General features: G+C 40.1%; 1 protein-coding gene across 1 annotated transcript in view; it reads left to right on the top strand.

The window, feature by feature from the left end:
- The window catches only part of farp2 (FERM, RhoGEF and pleckstrin domain protein 2), a 64,536-nt gene that overhangs the window by 30,797 nt on the left and 19,765 nt on the right, over positions 1-13,974 (top strand). The window contains exons 8-13 of the mRNA XM_053637087.1: positions 4,074-4,221; positions 4,484-4,579; positions 5,796-5,959; positions 6,412-6,480; positions 6,589-6,649; positions 6,817-7,045. Of these exons, the coding sequence (XP_053493062.1) occupies positions 4,074-4,221; positions 4,484-4,579; positions 5,796-5,959; positions 6,412-6,480; positions 6,589-6,649; positions 6,817-7,045 (767 nt within the window). The remainder of the gene's footprint in view (positions 1-4,073; positions 4,222-4,483; positions 4,580-5,795; positions 5,960-6,411; positions 6,481-6,588; positions 6,650-6,816; positions 7,046-13,974) is intronic.

Genomic DNA, 13,974 nt, shown 5'->3' with positions numbered 1-13,974 from the left:
CTAGCCGGTGTATTTTACCTTTACTGAACACAGGGTGTGGTTTCAGGTTTTGTATTTCCTTGTATAAATCACACTCAGGCTTGTGTCCCACCATGGGGATTTTGTTGCATGCCTTTTGAAAAGCTTTTTATTACATTTTTTTTTTTCCAGTATAGTTTTAATGGGGCATACACAAGGGGAGTTCATGCCATAGACTTTCAGTAACATTCAGTTTGTTCTTTGTCCAGCTTCCTGAATTTTTCCTTCAGTGTGTTTTTTGGTAAACGGTGTTACATGCGACAGCAGCAATAGTTTGTCGATGCACTATGAATAGCAAACACCACGAACATGTCTCAAACAGGAATCGTTGTACCAAACCACTCGCGGTAGCATCCCAGCTTCGTTGTAGATTCTGGTGGCATGTCTGATTGTTTTGTGGGGAGTATAATGGTTTCTTTACATTGGAAGTATTTTTGTTATCTATACTGGACAGGACCACATCACTGAGATACACTATGATGGCACATATAACTATAAGGCATCATGGGATGAACTACAAATAGGCTATTTTTCTGTCAGGTTGCACTTAAGTGTTGCGGATCAAACTGAGATCGTTAGAAAGGTACGCTGCAGAATATTTAAAGCATTTTACTGCTGTGTTGACGTTGTACTTTATTCGGGTCATCCAGTGTATTCAAATGCAGATTCAGTTTGCAGCCGCTCCATTACCTTTCTTCGGACTGGTTTGCTAATAAAATGGCTTTGAACGAGAGCACAGGAACAAGCACATAAAGTACAAACACAAGGCATGCATAACTTGAGTCACCGCTTGTCTGCAAAGCAGGTTTTATTCGTATGTTGTTCAAATGACTAGAGAGAGACCTGGACCTTGCTTGAAGTAGATAAGCCTGATGATAACTGCTTCCCTGTTTCTGTTTGACTGGCGATGCTCGAATATGTCAGTCTGTCTGGCAAAGTTTTAAATCATTTAACACTATTAGTTGTGATGTACCTTAAACGTCTGCACAGGAAACTTCTAAACCGCAGTCATTTTAAATCAGCTACTTTCAGTGTGTAGTTTAGGACTGACTTTATACTCCGAGTTACGCTCAAACTTGTGTTCAACTGGCTGCTGTTTTGTATTATAATTAGCTTTGTTGCTCTTTTTTAAAGATGTATTTTATTATTATTTTTTTTTTAACTTTCTAGAAAAGGATAGAATAGACTAGTAGAGTTTGTTGTATGAAATGCTATTAGTTTAGGTGTTTCGGTTTCCTGAAAGATACTGGGACTTGGGAGTAAAATCTGTTTAGTGGGTGTACATCACACGTGCTGCCCTGCCTGTCGGAAATGTCATAATTATGAGACGAGAGCCACCACGATGTTGTAATTACTAGTCTGAAACGCAGTTTTCAAAAATCGTGTCTGCTGCCAAGATGGCTGTTGTGCCCACAGAGATTTTTTAAAAAAAAAAGCATAGCTATAGACAGTAAGCGGGTTGTATTACTGTTGCTCAGCGACGCAAACACTTACAGGCTAAAAATGTTTTTTTAAGGGCTTACTCTCCTCCACATAGGAAAACCTGGAGCATATACTCTATGATCCAACACTGTTCACTGGATGAAAGCATTAATAAACTAATGTGCATCCTCTGTTATTCATTTTCTTGTACTAATGTTTAACACCCCCCCCCCCTCTCTCTCTCTCTCTCTGCATGCCATGTCTTATGACTAACACACCTAAAGTAGAGCTTTCCAAGAAGGACTTGAAGGCAGCATTATCTCCTCCGTTGCTGCATATAGAGAGAATATTTTTCTTTGATTTGATTAATTCCTAATGATCTTCAGTGTATAAGAGCAGGAATCCATCATCCAGGAGGAACATGTATGTGGACAGTGGTCATAAACTCCGGTTTCTTGTTTTCTTCTGTGGGATTAAGGGTTAGTGACTAAAGTAGGAGCAGAAGTGTGGGTGACCGATCTGGTCAAAATATTATACATCACGATCCACAATTTTGATCACGCTCATTTTCATGTTGGTTTTTAAGACTATTTTGCAAGTTAGTGAACATGGCGAGCAAACTTATTTCCCTGTTGATGACAATATACGTAGCTCTAAATGGAAATACAACCTTCAAGAAAAAGAATGAGAGAGACCACTTAGACCAAAGTACATTTTCAAACTAATTTTTAATAAAATGCACTTCTCAACAAAATGTTAAAAAAAAAAAAAAAATTCTAAAATGAAATCAGTCAAGCATGAATAGCGGCTTTACAAATGCTAAATAAAACATACAGCACCTCTGTTAAAGTCTTCAGTATTTAAAAATGCAGTAAATGGAAATGAGACAGAGGAGTGCGTATTTAAATATGGCAAAATACTGAATAAAATAGCTGAGTAGGCTTTACATTTATTTAATATTTTTAAAAATAATCGATTCATGTCTCATCATTTTTGGTTTTATTGCACTTCTCTTGGCATTCTGCGTATAGCTGAAGAAGTCATAATGAGTATCCACTATTTTATTATTTTTTTTATTAATTTATTTGCTGAAGTGACCCCAGAAATGACTTCAAATCAAATGAAATGAACAGTTTTACAGTCTATAGAGTGCTGTCGTGTTAACTGTAAGTGAAGGGAGATGGAAGCTCTGATTCTTCTCCGCCTGATGTTTGGAAATGTACCAGAGATGTTTGAACCAGCTTGCAGATGTGGATTAGACGCGGTCGTTCTGTCAGGCGGCTGCTCCATATGACTTCAGCTTTGCTCCGTGGGTGTAGCTTACTTTTTTAATATGAGAAAAAACTGGAGAAGCTAAAAGCTTTAAAAAAAAAAAAAAAAGTCAATATGACATCTATATTGTTTTAGATTAATCCTGTGATGGTACAGTTCTTGAGGATTTATGCTGTAATTTTCACCTGGACAAAATATCAAACAGGAGTAGTGGTGTTTTTATTAAAAAGAAATGTGCGTGTGAAATAATGAGCAGCGTTGGACCTTTTGAGAGCTTTCTATCACATGTTCTGCGTCTTTGTCACTCCGGTGTTTGTGTATAGTGAGGCTCGCTGGCCGTACGGGATGTGGTTACGGTTCAGGTCAGCTGTGCGTTAGGCTGTGTATCTAATCCCCTGGTTAAGACCCCTTTATTAGCCATACTGTTGCTGGGAGGAGCCTCAGCAGATTTCACAGCTTAAAGGATGAGCAAAATTAGAACGTGCTGATGATAATCTGGCATTGGGTTTGAGCCCGGCATCCACATGCTCATTACTGGATAGCTTCAGTCCTCCTCTACATGGTTGTAATCACACACTTACAGCTGTTTGCTCTGATGCCCTTGTTGCACAGTCTAAGATCTACACTTGTCTGTGCCTTATATGATTTTCTGTAAGCATACCAAAACTGAATTGGAAAAACGTACACCTTTTAGAGCCCGAAACATGCACTGCCAAGGACTATTTCATCGCTTGCCTAAAACTAATATCCATTTCATTTCACACACAAAAAAAAGGAGTGCACAAATACAGAGCACAAAAATAAGAAAATCCCTTGAATGTAGAACAAGTACCAAGGACTGAGTAAAAATGGGGTCAGCCTGATAGAAGCTAAATGATTGAATAAATATTAATAAATATTTTCTTACTATGCTTGTTTGTTTTTTTTCACCTTAGTGTATTGTTATTTAGTGTCAATTTATATTGTATATTCACACTTCTAACAGTGTAATTTGTCATCATCTCTTAATAATTAGTGACTAAAACAGAATATGGATTTAATTAGCACAAAACTTTGTTTAAATGAAGAATAATATATAATATATATATATATATATATATATATATATATAAAACTGGGAAGTCACTGATCAGATATCCTTTTTCTATCATCATCAAAACATTGTGTTTTTAATCCACTAAATGATCATATATATATATATATATATATATATATATATATATATATATATATATATATATATATATATAAAATATTTAAATATAAGTAAACTACTTTTTTTCTGCACCCCAAAGACAACTATTTTTTTTTTTTTTTTTTTGCTCAGCACACCTGTGATTTCTCTCTTTATCTTGGTGCAGGGGTCAGACGCCTGCTGAGTCCGATTTCCAAGTGCTGGAGATTGCCCGAAAGTTGGAGATGTACGGTGTGCGTTTCCACCCTGCAGCTGACCGCGAAGGCACCAAGATCAACCTGTCAGTGGCCCACATGGGCTTGCTGGTCTTCCAGGTGAGCACGGCCTGTTTGGCGGATTTGTATTAACCTCCCTCCTATTTTGTGTGTGTGTGTGGGGTGGGTTGGATACATCCATTTATGTTATGGGTCAAAATGACTTCCACAGTTTCAGTATTTCAGACATCTCAAATGTGGAAATGGGTCAGATTGACTCGTAACATAATGGGGGGGTTCACTGTAGCTTGGTCAGTGGAAACAGATCTGTCCTTTTAAAGAAATGATCAACTTTAGCATTTACTTAACATCTCTGTCTCAGGGCAACACCAAGATCAACACATTCAACTGGTCCAAGATTCGCAAACTGAGCTTCAAAAGGAAGAGATTTCTTATCAAGCTGCACCCCGAGGTCCATGTGGGTATTAGAGCCCAGGAGAGGCATCACTACTAAATATGCACCAAATGAAATTAAAAGACATATATGTTTTGTTGCAAATATATACTCGCTCTCCATTTTATTAGGAACACTTGTACACCGGTGCGTTTATGCAGTTATCTAATCGGCCAATTGTATTGCAGCAGCACAATGCATAAAATCATGCAGATACAGGGGAAGAGCTTCAGGTAATGTTCACGTCATACATCAGAATCGGGGGGGAAAGATGTAATCTGTGTGACTTTAACCTTGGTGTGATTGTTGGTACCAGATGGGCTGGTTTGAGTATTTCAGAAACTGCTGATCTCCTGGGATTTTCTCACACAACCGAATGGTATGAAAAGTAAAAAAATATGGTGTGAGTGGAGGGTCTGCAGGCTGACGAGGGAGATCAGAGGAGAATGAGCTGACAGGAAGTCTATAGTAACTCAAATAAGCACTCTTTACAACTGCAGAAAAGCATCTCGGAACACACAACATAACACGCAGCAGAAGACCTCATCAGAGTCCACTCCTGTCAGCCAGGAACAAGACTCTGAGGCTATCATGAGCACAGACTCACCCACACTTGACAGTTGAACACTGTTGAAAGACCAGGTGACTTTATGGATTTATTTATTTTTTTAATAAATCTTCTACTGTCCAGTTTGGGTGAGCCTGTGCCCATGATAGCCTCAGATTCAAAGTTCTTGGCTGACATTCGTGGAACCTGATGTGGTCTTCTGCTGTTGTAGACCATCCACCGCAAGGTTTGATGTTTCGCGCATGCTGAGATGCTTTTCCGCTCACCACGGTTGTAAAGAGTGATTATATGAGTTACTGTAGACTTCCTGTCAGCTCAGACCGGGTCAGACCTTTTCGGTCTGGTCGTTCTCCTCTGACCACTCTTATCAACAAGGCATTTCCACGCACAGAACTGTCACTCGATGTTTTCTGCACCATCGTCTGTAAACTGTGAAAATCCCAGGAGGTCAGCAGTTAAAGTCACAGAGATCCCATTCCGATGTTTGATGTGAACATTAACCGAAGCTCTTTACCAGTATCTGCATGATTGCTGCTGCCACATGATTGGCTGATTTCAGATAACTGCATGCACCGGTGTTCCTAATAAAGCGGACGGCGAGTGTACGATTTCTCATGTCAGCTTATGCTAGAGCTCTTTGTGACTGTGTATCTCTCTCTGTCCGTCATTCAGGGTCCTCATCAGGACACACTGGAGTTCCTGATGGCTAGTCGTGATCAGTGCAAGATCTTCTGGAAGAGCTGTGTGGAGCACCATGCTTTCTTCCGTCTGTTTGATCAACCACAACCCAAAGCCAAAGCCATGCTTTTTAGCAGGGGATCTTCCTTCAGATACAGGTACCTCATGCAGAAGTGTTCAAGAGGGCATAAGACGCATCAGTTTGTTCGTCTTGTATACATAGCCACAAACACAGTCTACGCAGAAGTACCTGAATTTTTACCCTCTTGAAGAAATCTATAATGAATTCTATAAGTACGCAAATAGAAAACTCTAGTAACATCTTGGAACATCATAAAATACAACATGGCTGTTGTATTTCATGACGCGTTAATACCTTCTTGTCCTGTTTTCAATATGACCTCAAATTTTTTCGAGAAGGCTGCGTGAGTGACAGATTTCATATACCCATCTCACTAAAATGAATCCCCCCAAAGATTTTCATGTTTTCAAAGTTGATCAAGTTTAGGGGGACTTTATGCGAGAAGGTCATGCGAGATCTCAGGCTTATCGTTGTGTAGGTGCTTGTGGGTGGGAACAGGTTTGATCTAGTTTGTGTGTTTTGTGACAGCGGGCGAACACAGAAGCAGCTGGTTCAGTATGTTCGGGACAGCGGTGTGAAAAGAACGCCCTACCAAAGGTGAGACGCTGCCGGACAGGATCGTGTTTTCTTTGAATACAGCCGTGCTGAAACAGAGAGAGTCATTTTTTGTTTTCTGTTTTTTATTGAGTATATTGTCTTTGACAGGAGGAACAGCAGTAAGATCCGTATGTCAACTCGTTCCTTAGCCACTGATTTTCCTAAGCAGGTCAGTAACAAAGGACGTCCACATCATTATCGCAGGCTTTTGCGTTTTAATACTACATATGTAAAGCTAATAATTATTATTTTTGATTTTTTATTTATTTATTTACGTTCCGTAATATCCCTACCACCCTTCATTCCTCCATTTCTGCCTGTTTTGCTCTTTTACAGAGCCTGTCCTTCAACGACAGCCTTAAGATTTGCAGTTCTCCCCCATCTGCCACTGTTTCCTTCCACTCTCTGCACTCTTCCGTCTCTCCCGTACGAATGGATAACAATAGCAAACCTCAAATCCAGCAGATCCAGCACATATCATCTCTTCAGCAGCCTGTGAGACCACCTACCCCTGTGAAGGAGGAGCCTGCAAAGATCCACTCTCCATCTAACTCGGCCTTCCCAGGTGCCCCTTACAACCCGGCAGCAGGAGACTGCAGCCCCACGTTCGTGCGTGTAGAGAGTAGCTTCTCCCAAAATGGCAATGATTATGGCGATCACGTGGCTTTGGGTGAGGGTGGGCGGGGTCAGATGCGTAGCCTCGGTTCAGGCGCCGGGAAGGCCTTCCTTACTCCTTTGGAGACTTTGGAGGCAGAGTTCATGCGCACCGGGCCAATCCCCGCATTCCCGCTGCAGTTCAGCGAGGAGTTCATAGACGACGACCCTGCCGAAATGTCATTTTACGCAGGCGGGACCGAAGCGTACGTGTTCGGCTTTAACGAAAACGGCGAGAGGTTCAAATATGGCGACTGTGAAATGAACGGAAACGCAAATGCGTTTTCAGATGGTGCCTTTGGCCGCTCTGAGACCAGTTCACTGGTCAATAACCGCTCAGAGTGTAGCTCTCTGGACAACCTGGGGCTGTCGTCCTCATCTCTGCGCTTGCCTGGCTCAGAAAACCTATCTGAGGCCAGTTCCATGCTCAATTTCCCACCATGCTCCGCGCGTTCAGAGGCTAGCTCGGCCATGCAGTTTAGTGAGCTGGTGGACCAGCTCGAGCAGCTTAGCTGTCCGCCGACAGGCACAGAGGGCTCGGGCGAAGGCAGCTCCGATTCGGACTCAGACTGGGGCTCAGACGGAGGCCTGATGTCAGATCAGAACCTGTTTTACAGCAACCCCTTTACTGGTACCGCAGACATGGAAGCTTTCCTCCTTGAGTGCCACAACCTTCGTACATTAAGCCTTGGCGAACCCCCAAAATCCACCCAGCTTGATATGTAGTGTATGTACTTTTCTCTAAATCGGGTTCTCTACTATAACATCCTAGAGAGAAATGCCTTGGGGACCAAGGCTAGCTGTAAGGTCCGTGTGGCTTTAAGTCAGGCTTTTTTTTTTGTTGTTGTTGTTGTTCAAAATATACCCACTTTTATAATACTTCAGAACTGAAAAAGACGCATATTGGCTTGGTGCCAGGTGGAGCATGCTGTCGTCTTTGCCGCTAAACCTGATACAGCACTTCTTTTTTCCCCCACTACATAATTATTGAGAATCTAATAGGCACTTTTAGTATTTCATGCTGCCACTTTTTACTTCAAACTTTCCCTTATAGTGCACTTAGCCACTAGTCTTTCTTGCTTTCTGGTGTGTCGAGATTTTCTAAACGTTTGCCATGTTGTTCAAGCTTGCGTCTTGTCATGACATGCCTTCTGGGTCTACAATCACCCTTTTCTACGATTTAATGCTGACATTAGAGATTTTTCCTCCAGGTTTTAAGTGCAGGTTCAGCGCTCCTGTTTTACCGCTCTGTATTCTTTTCTGTGCCTTTTTTTTTTTGGTGATGTTTTAAATCAGTTTTACACTTGATCTTTGGGCTGGTCTATAGTGCTAAAAGCACCGATTGTTGAAAATGATTGGCCACCACAGTTATTTAAATCCAGTGTTGAACTTTGAAGGAGAATATTGAAATAGACTACAGTTTGGAATAGTGGCTCACAAACCCGAGTATTGGTTTGAGAATCACTGCTTTAGAAATTATGCTGTAATAGCGAAATCATCTACGCTATTGCTCTTGCCATATTCAGCACCAGAATGTATTATTTCAGTCTAAAAACACAGCAGTCTGTTATTTGCTGCATCTTTTAATGCAATTCCAGTTTAATGAACTGTGAAGTATGAACCCATTTATTAATCTAGAGGTTAGTGACCGAAGCTGTTTTTTTTTTTTTCTTTCTTCGAAATAGTCAAATATTACCACCGAAAACAGTTGTCCTAAAATGCTGGTGTAAAGATTCCAGCTAAGGAATAAATCCATGCTGGCAGTAAGGCATGTGTTGATATTTTGCTTGCTCAATATGCTATTATGTCTTTTTATATAATAATCTGACACTGACCCTTTTAAAGTTAAATAAAAGAGACAAAGATAACACATTTGAAAACAGTTGTAAATAAATTATCAGATTATTAAACAAAAAAAACCACAAAGAAATAAAACGGGTGCGTCTTCAGTCACACTCTCAAAATAAGGGACTAAACATTCCCGAAGTAAAGTGCATCACAAGTTTAAAGAGAAAACAAAAATTGAAAAATTGGATATTTTAATGTATCCACAGTAACAATATTGTGTGTTGAATATCAGAATATATTGCATATCTGATCATCAACACATGCCTGCGACCAGTAAGTTTTACCTGATTGTCAGACGCCATGAACTTTGCATACCAAAAATGTCTGACTATTTGCATATCCACTCCAGTGTCTGGTGTGGGTTTGACTGTTATGGCACTCTGCTCAGGGCTGTTGTGAATCAGCTGTGAAACTGGCAGCAGTTAAAATCCTTGAGCCAAAGTATGGTTGAGGCTTCATGGCATCGATATTGGTCATTTCATGATTGATTTACTCCACAGTGCCCCCTGCTGTTCAGTGTTTTCCCATGTCACATTTTTGACACTTTTTTTTTTTCCCTTATGAATGATTTTCTGTGGTGATGGTGTTATTGCTATGTAGCTTGACTTTACTGCGCAGTTTAGTATCGTAGATTTAATGCCATTTTATTTGTTCTTACTCCAGAGAATGTAATACTCCAGTGCGCTGCCAACAAAAAGCCAACAGTGTGAATGTAACCCGCTTCATGAACGAGATGCAAGCTCATGCATAGTGTCAGAGTCGTTAATGTTCTTGGCACAGAAGAATTGTAGTCTGAAAGCACATTCCTGCATTTTTCACTGAAGGGAGCATTCGCGTCCCTTTGGATGGGACTTAGTATTAACTCTCCCCTATATACTTGGGTATATCTATATATGTAAATGATTTACTTCAGTTATTTTTACACTGCAGAGATGTATTTAATGAAGAATGTGCTTCATCCTCCTTGCTATACTAAGCTTCAAAAGATTTATATGATTGATCGGATTTATGTGATCTTACTGATTGAAAGTGCATTAATTCCATGCCAACACAGATTTAGGTACTGTTTATAATTAGATTTCGGCTTTCCCTTGAAATCGTAAACCTTTTGACTGAAATGATGTAGCCAGTTATCCTACCTAGCTTTGTGTTTGAGTTCCTCACGCATCCAAATACTCAGTGTTTACTTATTGACCATTATTGTCTTAAATAGTTGCATCTAGTTAACGAAATAGGTTTTGCTTTAGGTAAACTTTCTGGATTGATCAAAGTTGACAGTACAGTACTAGACATTACACAGGGCTGAAACAGGAAACACCAGTTGGGTGCAGATGCGGTTTTGTGGGTCGACCAGACTGCTTAAATGCCTTGGTTTCTTGGCTGCGGTGTGTTCCATAAATACATTGAGATATAAACCACAAGACGGGACATGGTCGATGCAGTTTTCCCTTTGGGTGATGTAATATCCTCATTCTGTCTGCTGTGAAATTCCATTTAATTCCATTTCCTGCTTCATTTTGTCCTGCTTCACTTTGCCGATCCGCCCAGGCTCTCTCTGTTTCTTTTCAGTCCTCTTTCTACTAAATTCAGTTGTCAGATTTGTGGTTTGTCTTCCTGTGGCACTTTTCAGCTGTGGTTTTGTAAACTAGCCATTACCTCAGTACAAAATACACTAAATGGCACAGAGATTAATTCGAAAGAGCTATAAAAAGATTTTAACCGACAGATGCAGAAAACCTTTGCGTAGGGAATAAGCTGACGTGTGACTGTGGATTACCAGTTTTTAGGTCATTTTAAGGGCGAGTTCATTCTCATTGTCATTTTGAGAGCTGGCAAAGCTGTGTTCAGCACCGATTGTGTGCAGTCGTTTCCTCCTAAAGCCCCTCTCTACTCTCACAAGCGAGGACGAGCAGTGTAACTGGGCACAGAATAGCCATCCAACTGCCTTACCTCCATCCTTGGACAAGCTTGGACCTCTGTCAATGTGGCATTAGTTGAGTTTGAGGCATGCTGAAATTCTGTTTTTGGAAATGATCTGAAAAAATGCACGATTACGTGCATAGACTCGAGCAATTTTTGTTTGTTTAATTGACTTTAAATTCTTAATGCATTAATGCATTCTGACTTCATAACCCGATGTACTCTGGTTAGCTTTTGCAACGATAAACATCTGTTTGGGTTTTAATGCTGCTTTGAAGCTGTAGCTGCAGCAGAAGATTTACCCAAGATGGTCAAAGGTTTGTTTATGAAGCCTGGGCGTCTGCTCTTCACGTAGACACATTACTCACCCTGAGCGTTGCGGTAACCCTGCAGCTTTCTCTCACAAGTGTTTGGATGGTAAGATCAAAGCAAGGTGATCACAACGTGCTGCTTTTCTTATCGAGTCTTGCAGGAGTCCGGTGAAGGTTTAGTAATGAGCAGAAAGCAATTTAAGCTTATAAGCATTAATATCATAAAGTCATGTCAAATTGTATAGATAAATATGGAACATAGTTAATAACACAAACTCCAAACCATTGGCTTATTAATCTGAGCCAGGTTGACCACTAACTAACCCGCTGTGCTCCTCGCCTACAGACGGAAACGTTCCAAACTGTAATGATGGCCACGTATTTGTGTGCTGTATTTTATTCATTCTGTCAGTTATGCCCATTAACTAGAAATCTAGAAACTAGAACGTCACGCTGCACAAATCTCTGCAGAACTCAAGATCTTCCTTGCTTTGAGTATTATCTTCCTGTTCCCTTCCTACTTCCACCCCCCCCCCCCCTTGATTTTTATTAAATTAATAACTGGTATAATTTTTATTATTATTATTTTTTTTTTTTTTTTTTTTTGAAGAAAAAAGACCACTTCATTTCACTGAAAAGCTCTTAATTTCAGAATCACTACAAAACCTTAAAAAAGTGCCTAATCAATAACACTTTAATGTGAAAAAGTGTACTTGTGTATGTATGTTGTTTTTTTTTCTTTTCTTTTTAAATAAACAATTTGCAAATATGACTAATATGTCCTATTAAAATATCTTTAAGAGGCTTTAAATGCTGGTGCTGCTGCCTATCAACTAATATATTTATTCATGCTCGATTTGATTCGATTCATAGAGTTACTGAATACACTGCTTTTGAAAATAATTCTAACAATTATGTCAGTTAATCATGCTGAAATTCCTCCATTTATGATCGTCTGAATACGTTCGGTTGTTTGAGTAATCTTGGATGAGAGTCTCCCTTTCATAAGATTACAGACCAGTGGCACGGAAAAACGTAAACGAATGCTTTCGGTGCTCTTAAAAGGCTGGGGAATAATTGGCCCATTATGCTGCAGCCAGGTGCTGTGGTTTAGGCACTGCCCTGTGCAGATGTGTGAAAGTGTAAAAACACACGGATTCCCAGCCAGGCCTGGGCTGTAAGTAGTATATAGCATCGGATGCCAAGATGATGAAACGGCGTCTGTTTTTCCTGTGCCACGGCGGCCGCTAAAGTACGTTACTGAAGATCCAGAGGTACCTCCACATAATCTTTACAACGGTTCAGGCTTTGATTTATCATGTTTCTCATGGAGCAGGTGTGTTTCACCACATGTAACCTTTCTGAAAGCATCTTTGTTTCACTCTCAGGTTCTGTTTCCGACCAGTGAAGTGCAGGGCTATTCCCCATGATCCAGGTCTCCCTATATCATGTCTGATACAACTCCAGTAGGGTGAAGGCTAATGTGTGCTTCCGGCAAGATAGGTGAAGCCAGCCAGCAGATCTTTTATTATAAATAAATAAATAAATAAATAAACACACACACAAAAAAATAAATATATATATATATAGGGTCTTAGCGATTTATGTATCATCCTTCCTATCTACAAAGCAGGGTTAGTTATGCTCTGTGTTTCTGTTTCATTGGGATTCTAATTGATCGTATGGATCTTTTAGATATTTGTCTAACTCAGGAGTCCAAGAAGTGCTGATTTTTCTTATTCTCTTAAGTATATGCAACTAGCATTGCCAGTTCTCATTGTCACTTTCAGAAGAACCCAACTTATAGTAGATCACTGATTATAAAGGAGTAACATTAGTGGAGAAGCCAGACCTGAAAGCAGGCAGGATAAATTAGAGGGTTTAGACGTGGTAACATGAAGCATTGTTTATCCATATACCAAAAAAAAAAAAAATGAGATGGGGTCAAGTTTGTGTGTTAATACCGCAGCAGTTACATTTTTCTGCTACTGACAGTAATATCATGGTTTCAGCTCCTGGTGTTGGGCCTGTAAAGGTCTTGAATTCTCAGCTCAGTACTTGGGTTGTTCACTTTGGATATAGAACGTGTGGAATGAAAACAGCACTAGCACTGGACAGTGAAGTACAGGACGATACGGTAACAAGGCCACGATCTCCTCACACCTTGTCCTTTCAGATGCAAAGTGAGCTGAATCCATTTTGGTTACCCTTCTTACCAGGTTTAAGCAAACCAAACAGGGACATATGGGTGGAAGTGGAAATAGTGATGTAATCCTCATTCAAATCAGACAGCCGCCGTTTTTAACTGGACATTAGAGTTCTCGTTTCAGATATCTATCTTTGTTTGTTTGTTTGTTCTGGATCTTTAGGAGGTAATATCGCCATTTTCTTCATGATATATCGTTTCACGTTTGATTTGATTTCGCCACCGTAATCTTGTCTTGCTGCCGAGATATCTTTCAGGTTAAACTGAGTATCATGCTGCAGCTATCTTCAAGTTAAGTTGAATTTCAGTTCGTTTACGATTCACTGCACGCTCATTACAGAGGGAATGATTTTGTAGAACGTACGTGGTGCACGATAAAAGACTGTTCAAGATACAACCGCAGAAAACACCTAACGATTCATTTGTCAGATGATATTGAAATATATCAAAAATAGAAAGTTTGCTACTCACCATTTTCACTCATGAAAGTATTGGCACACTTTGGGTTACTGTAGGCCGGTAACCATGTCACATGCTCAGTATAACGGTGGCGCA

This window comes from Ictalurus furcatus, chromosome 11, assembly GCF_023375685.1.
Source record: "Ictalurus furcatus strain D&B chromosome 11, Billie_1.0, whole genome shotgun sequence".
NCBI lineage: Eukaryota > Metazoa > Chordata > Actinopteri > Siluriformes > Ictaluridae > Ictalurus > Ictalurus furcatus.
This window is presented reverse-complemented; position numbering and strand designations above follow the sequence as displayed.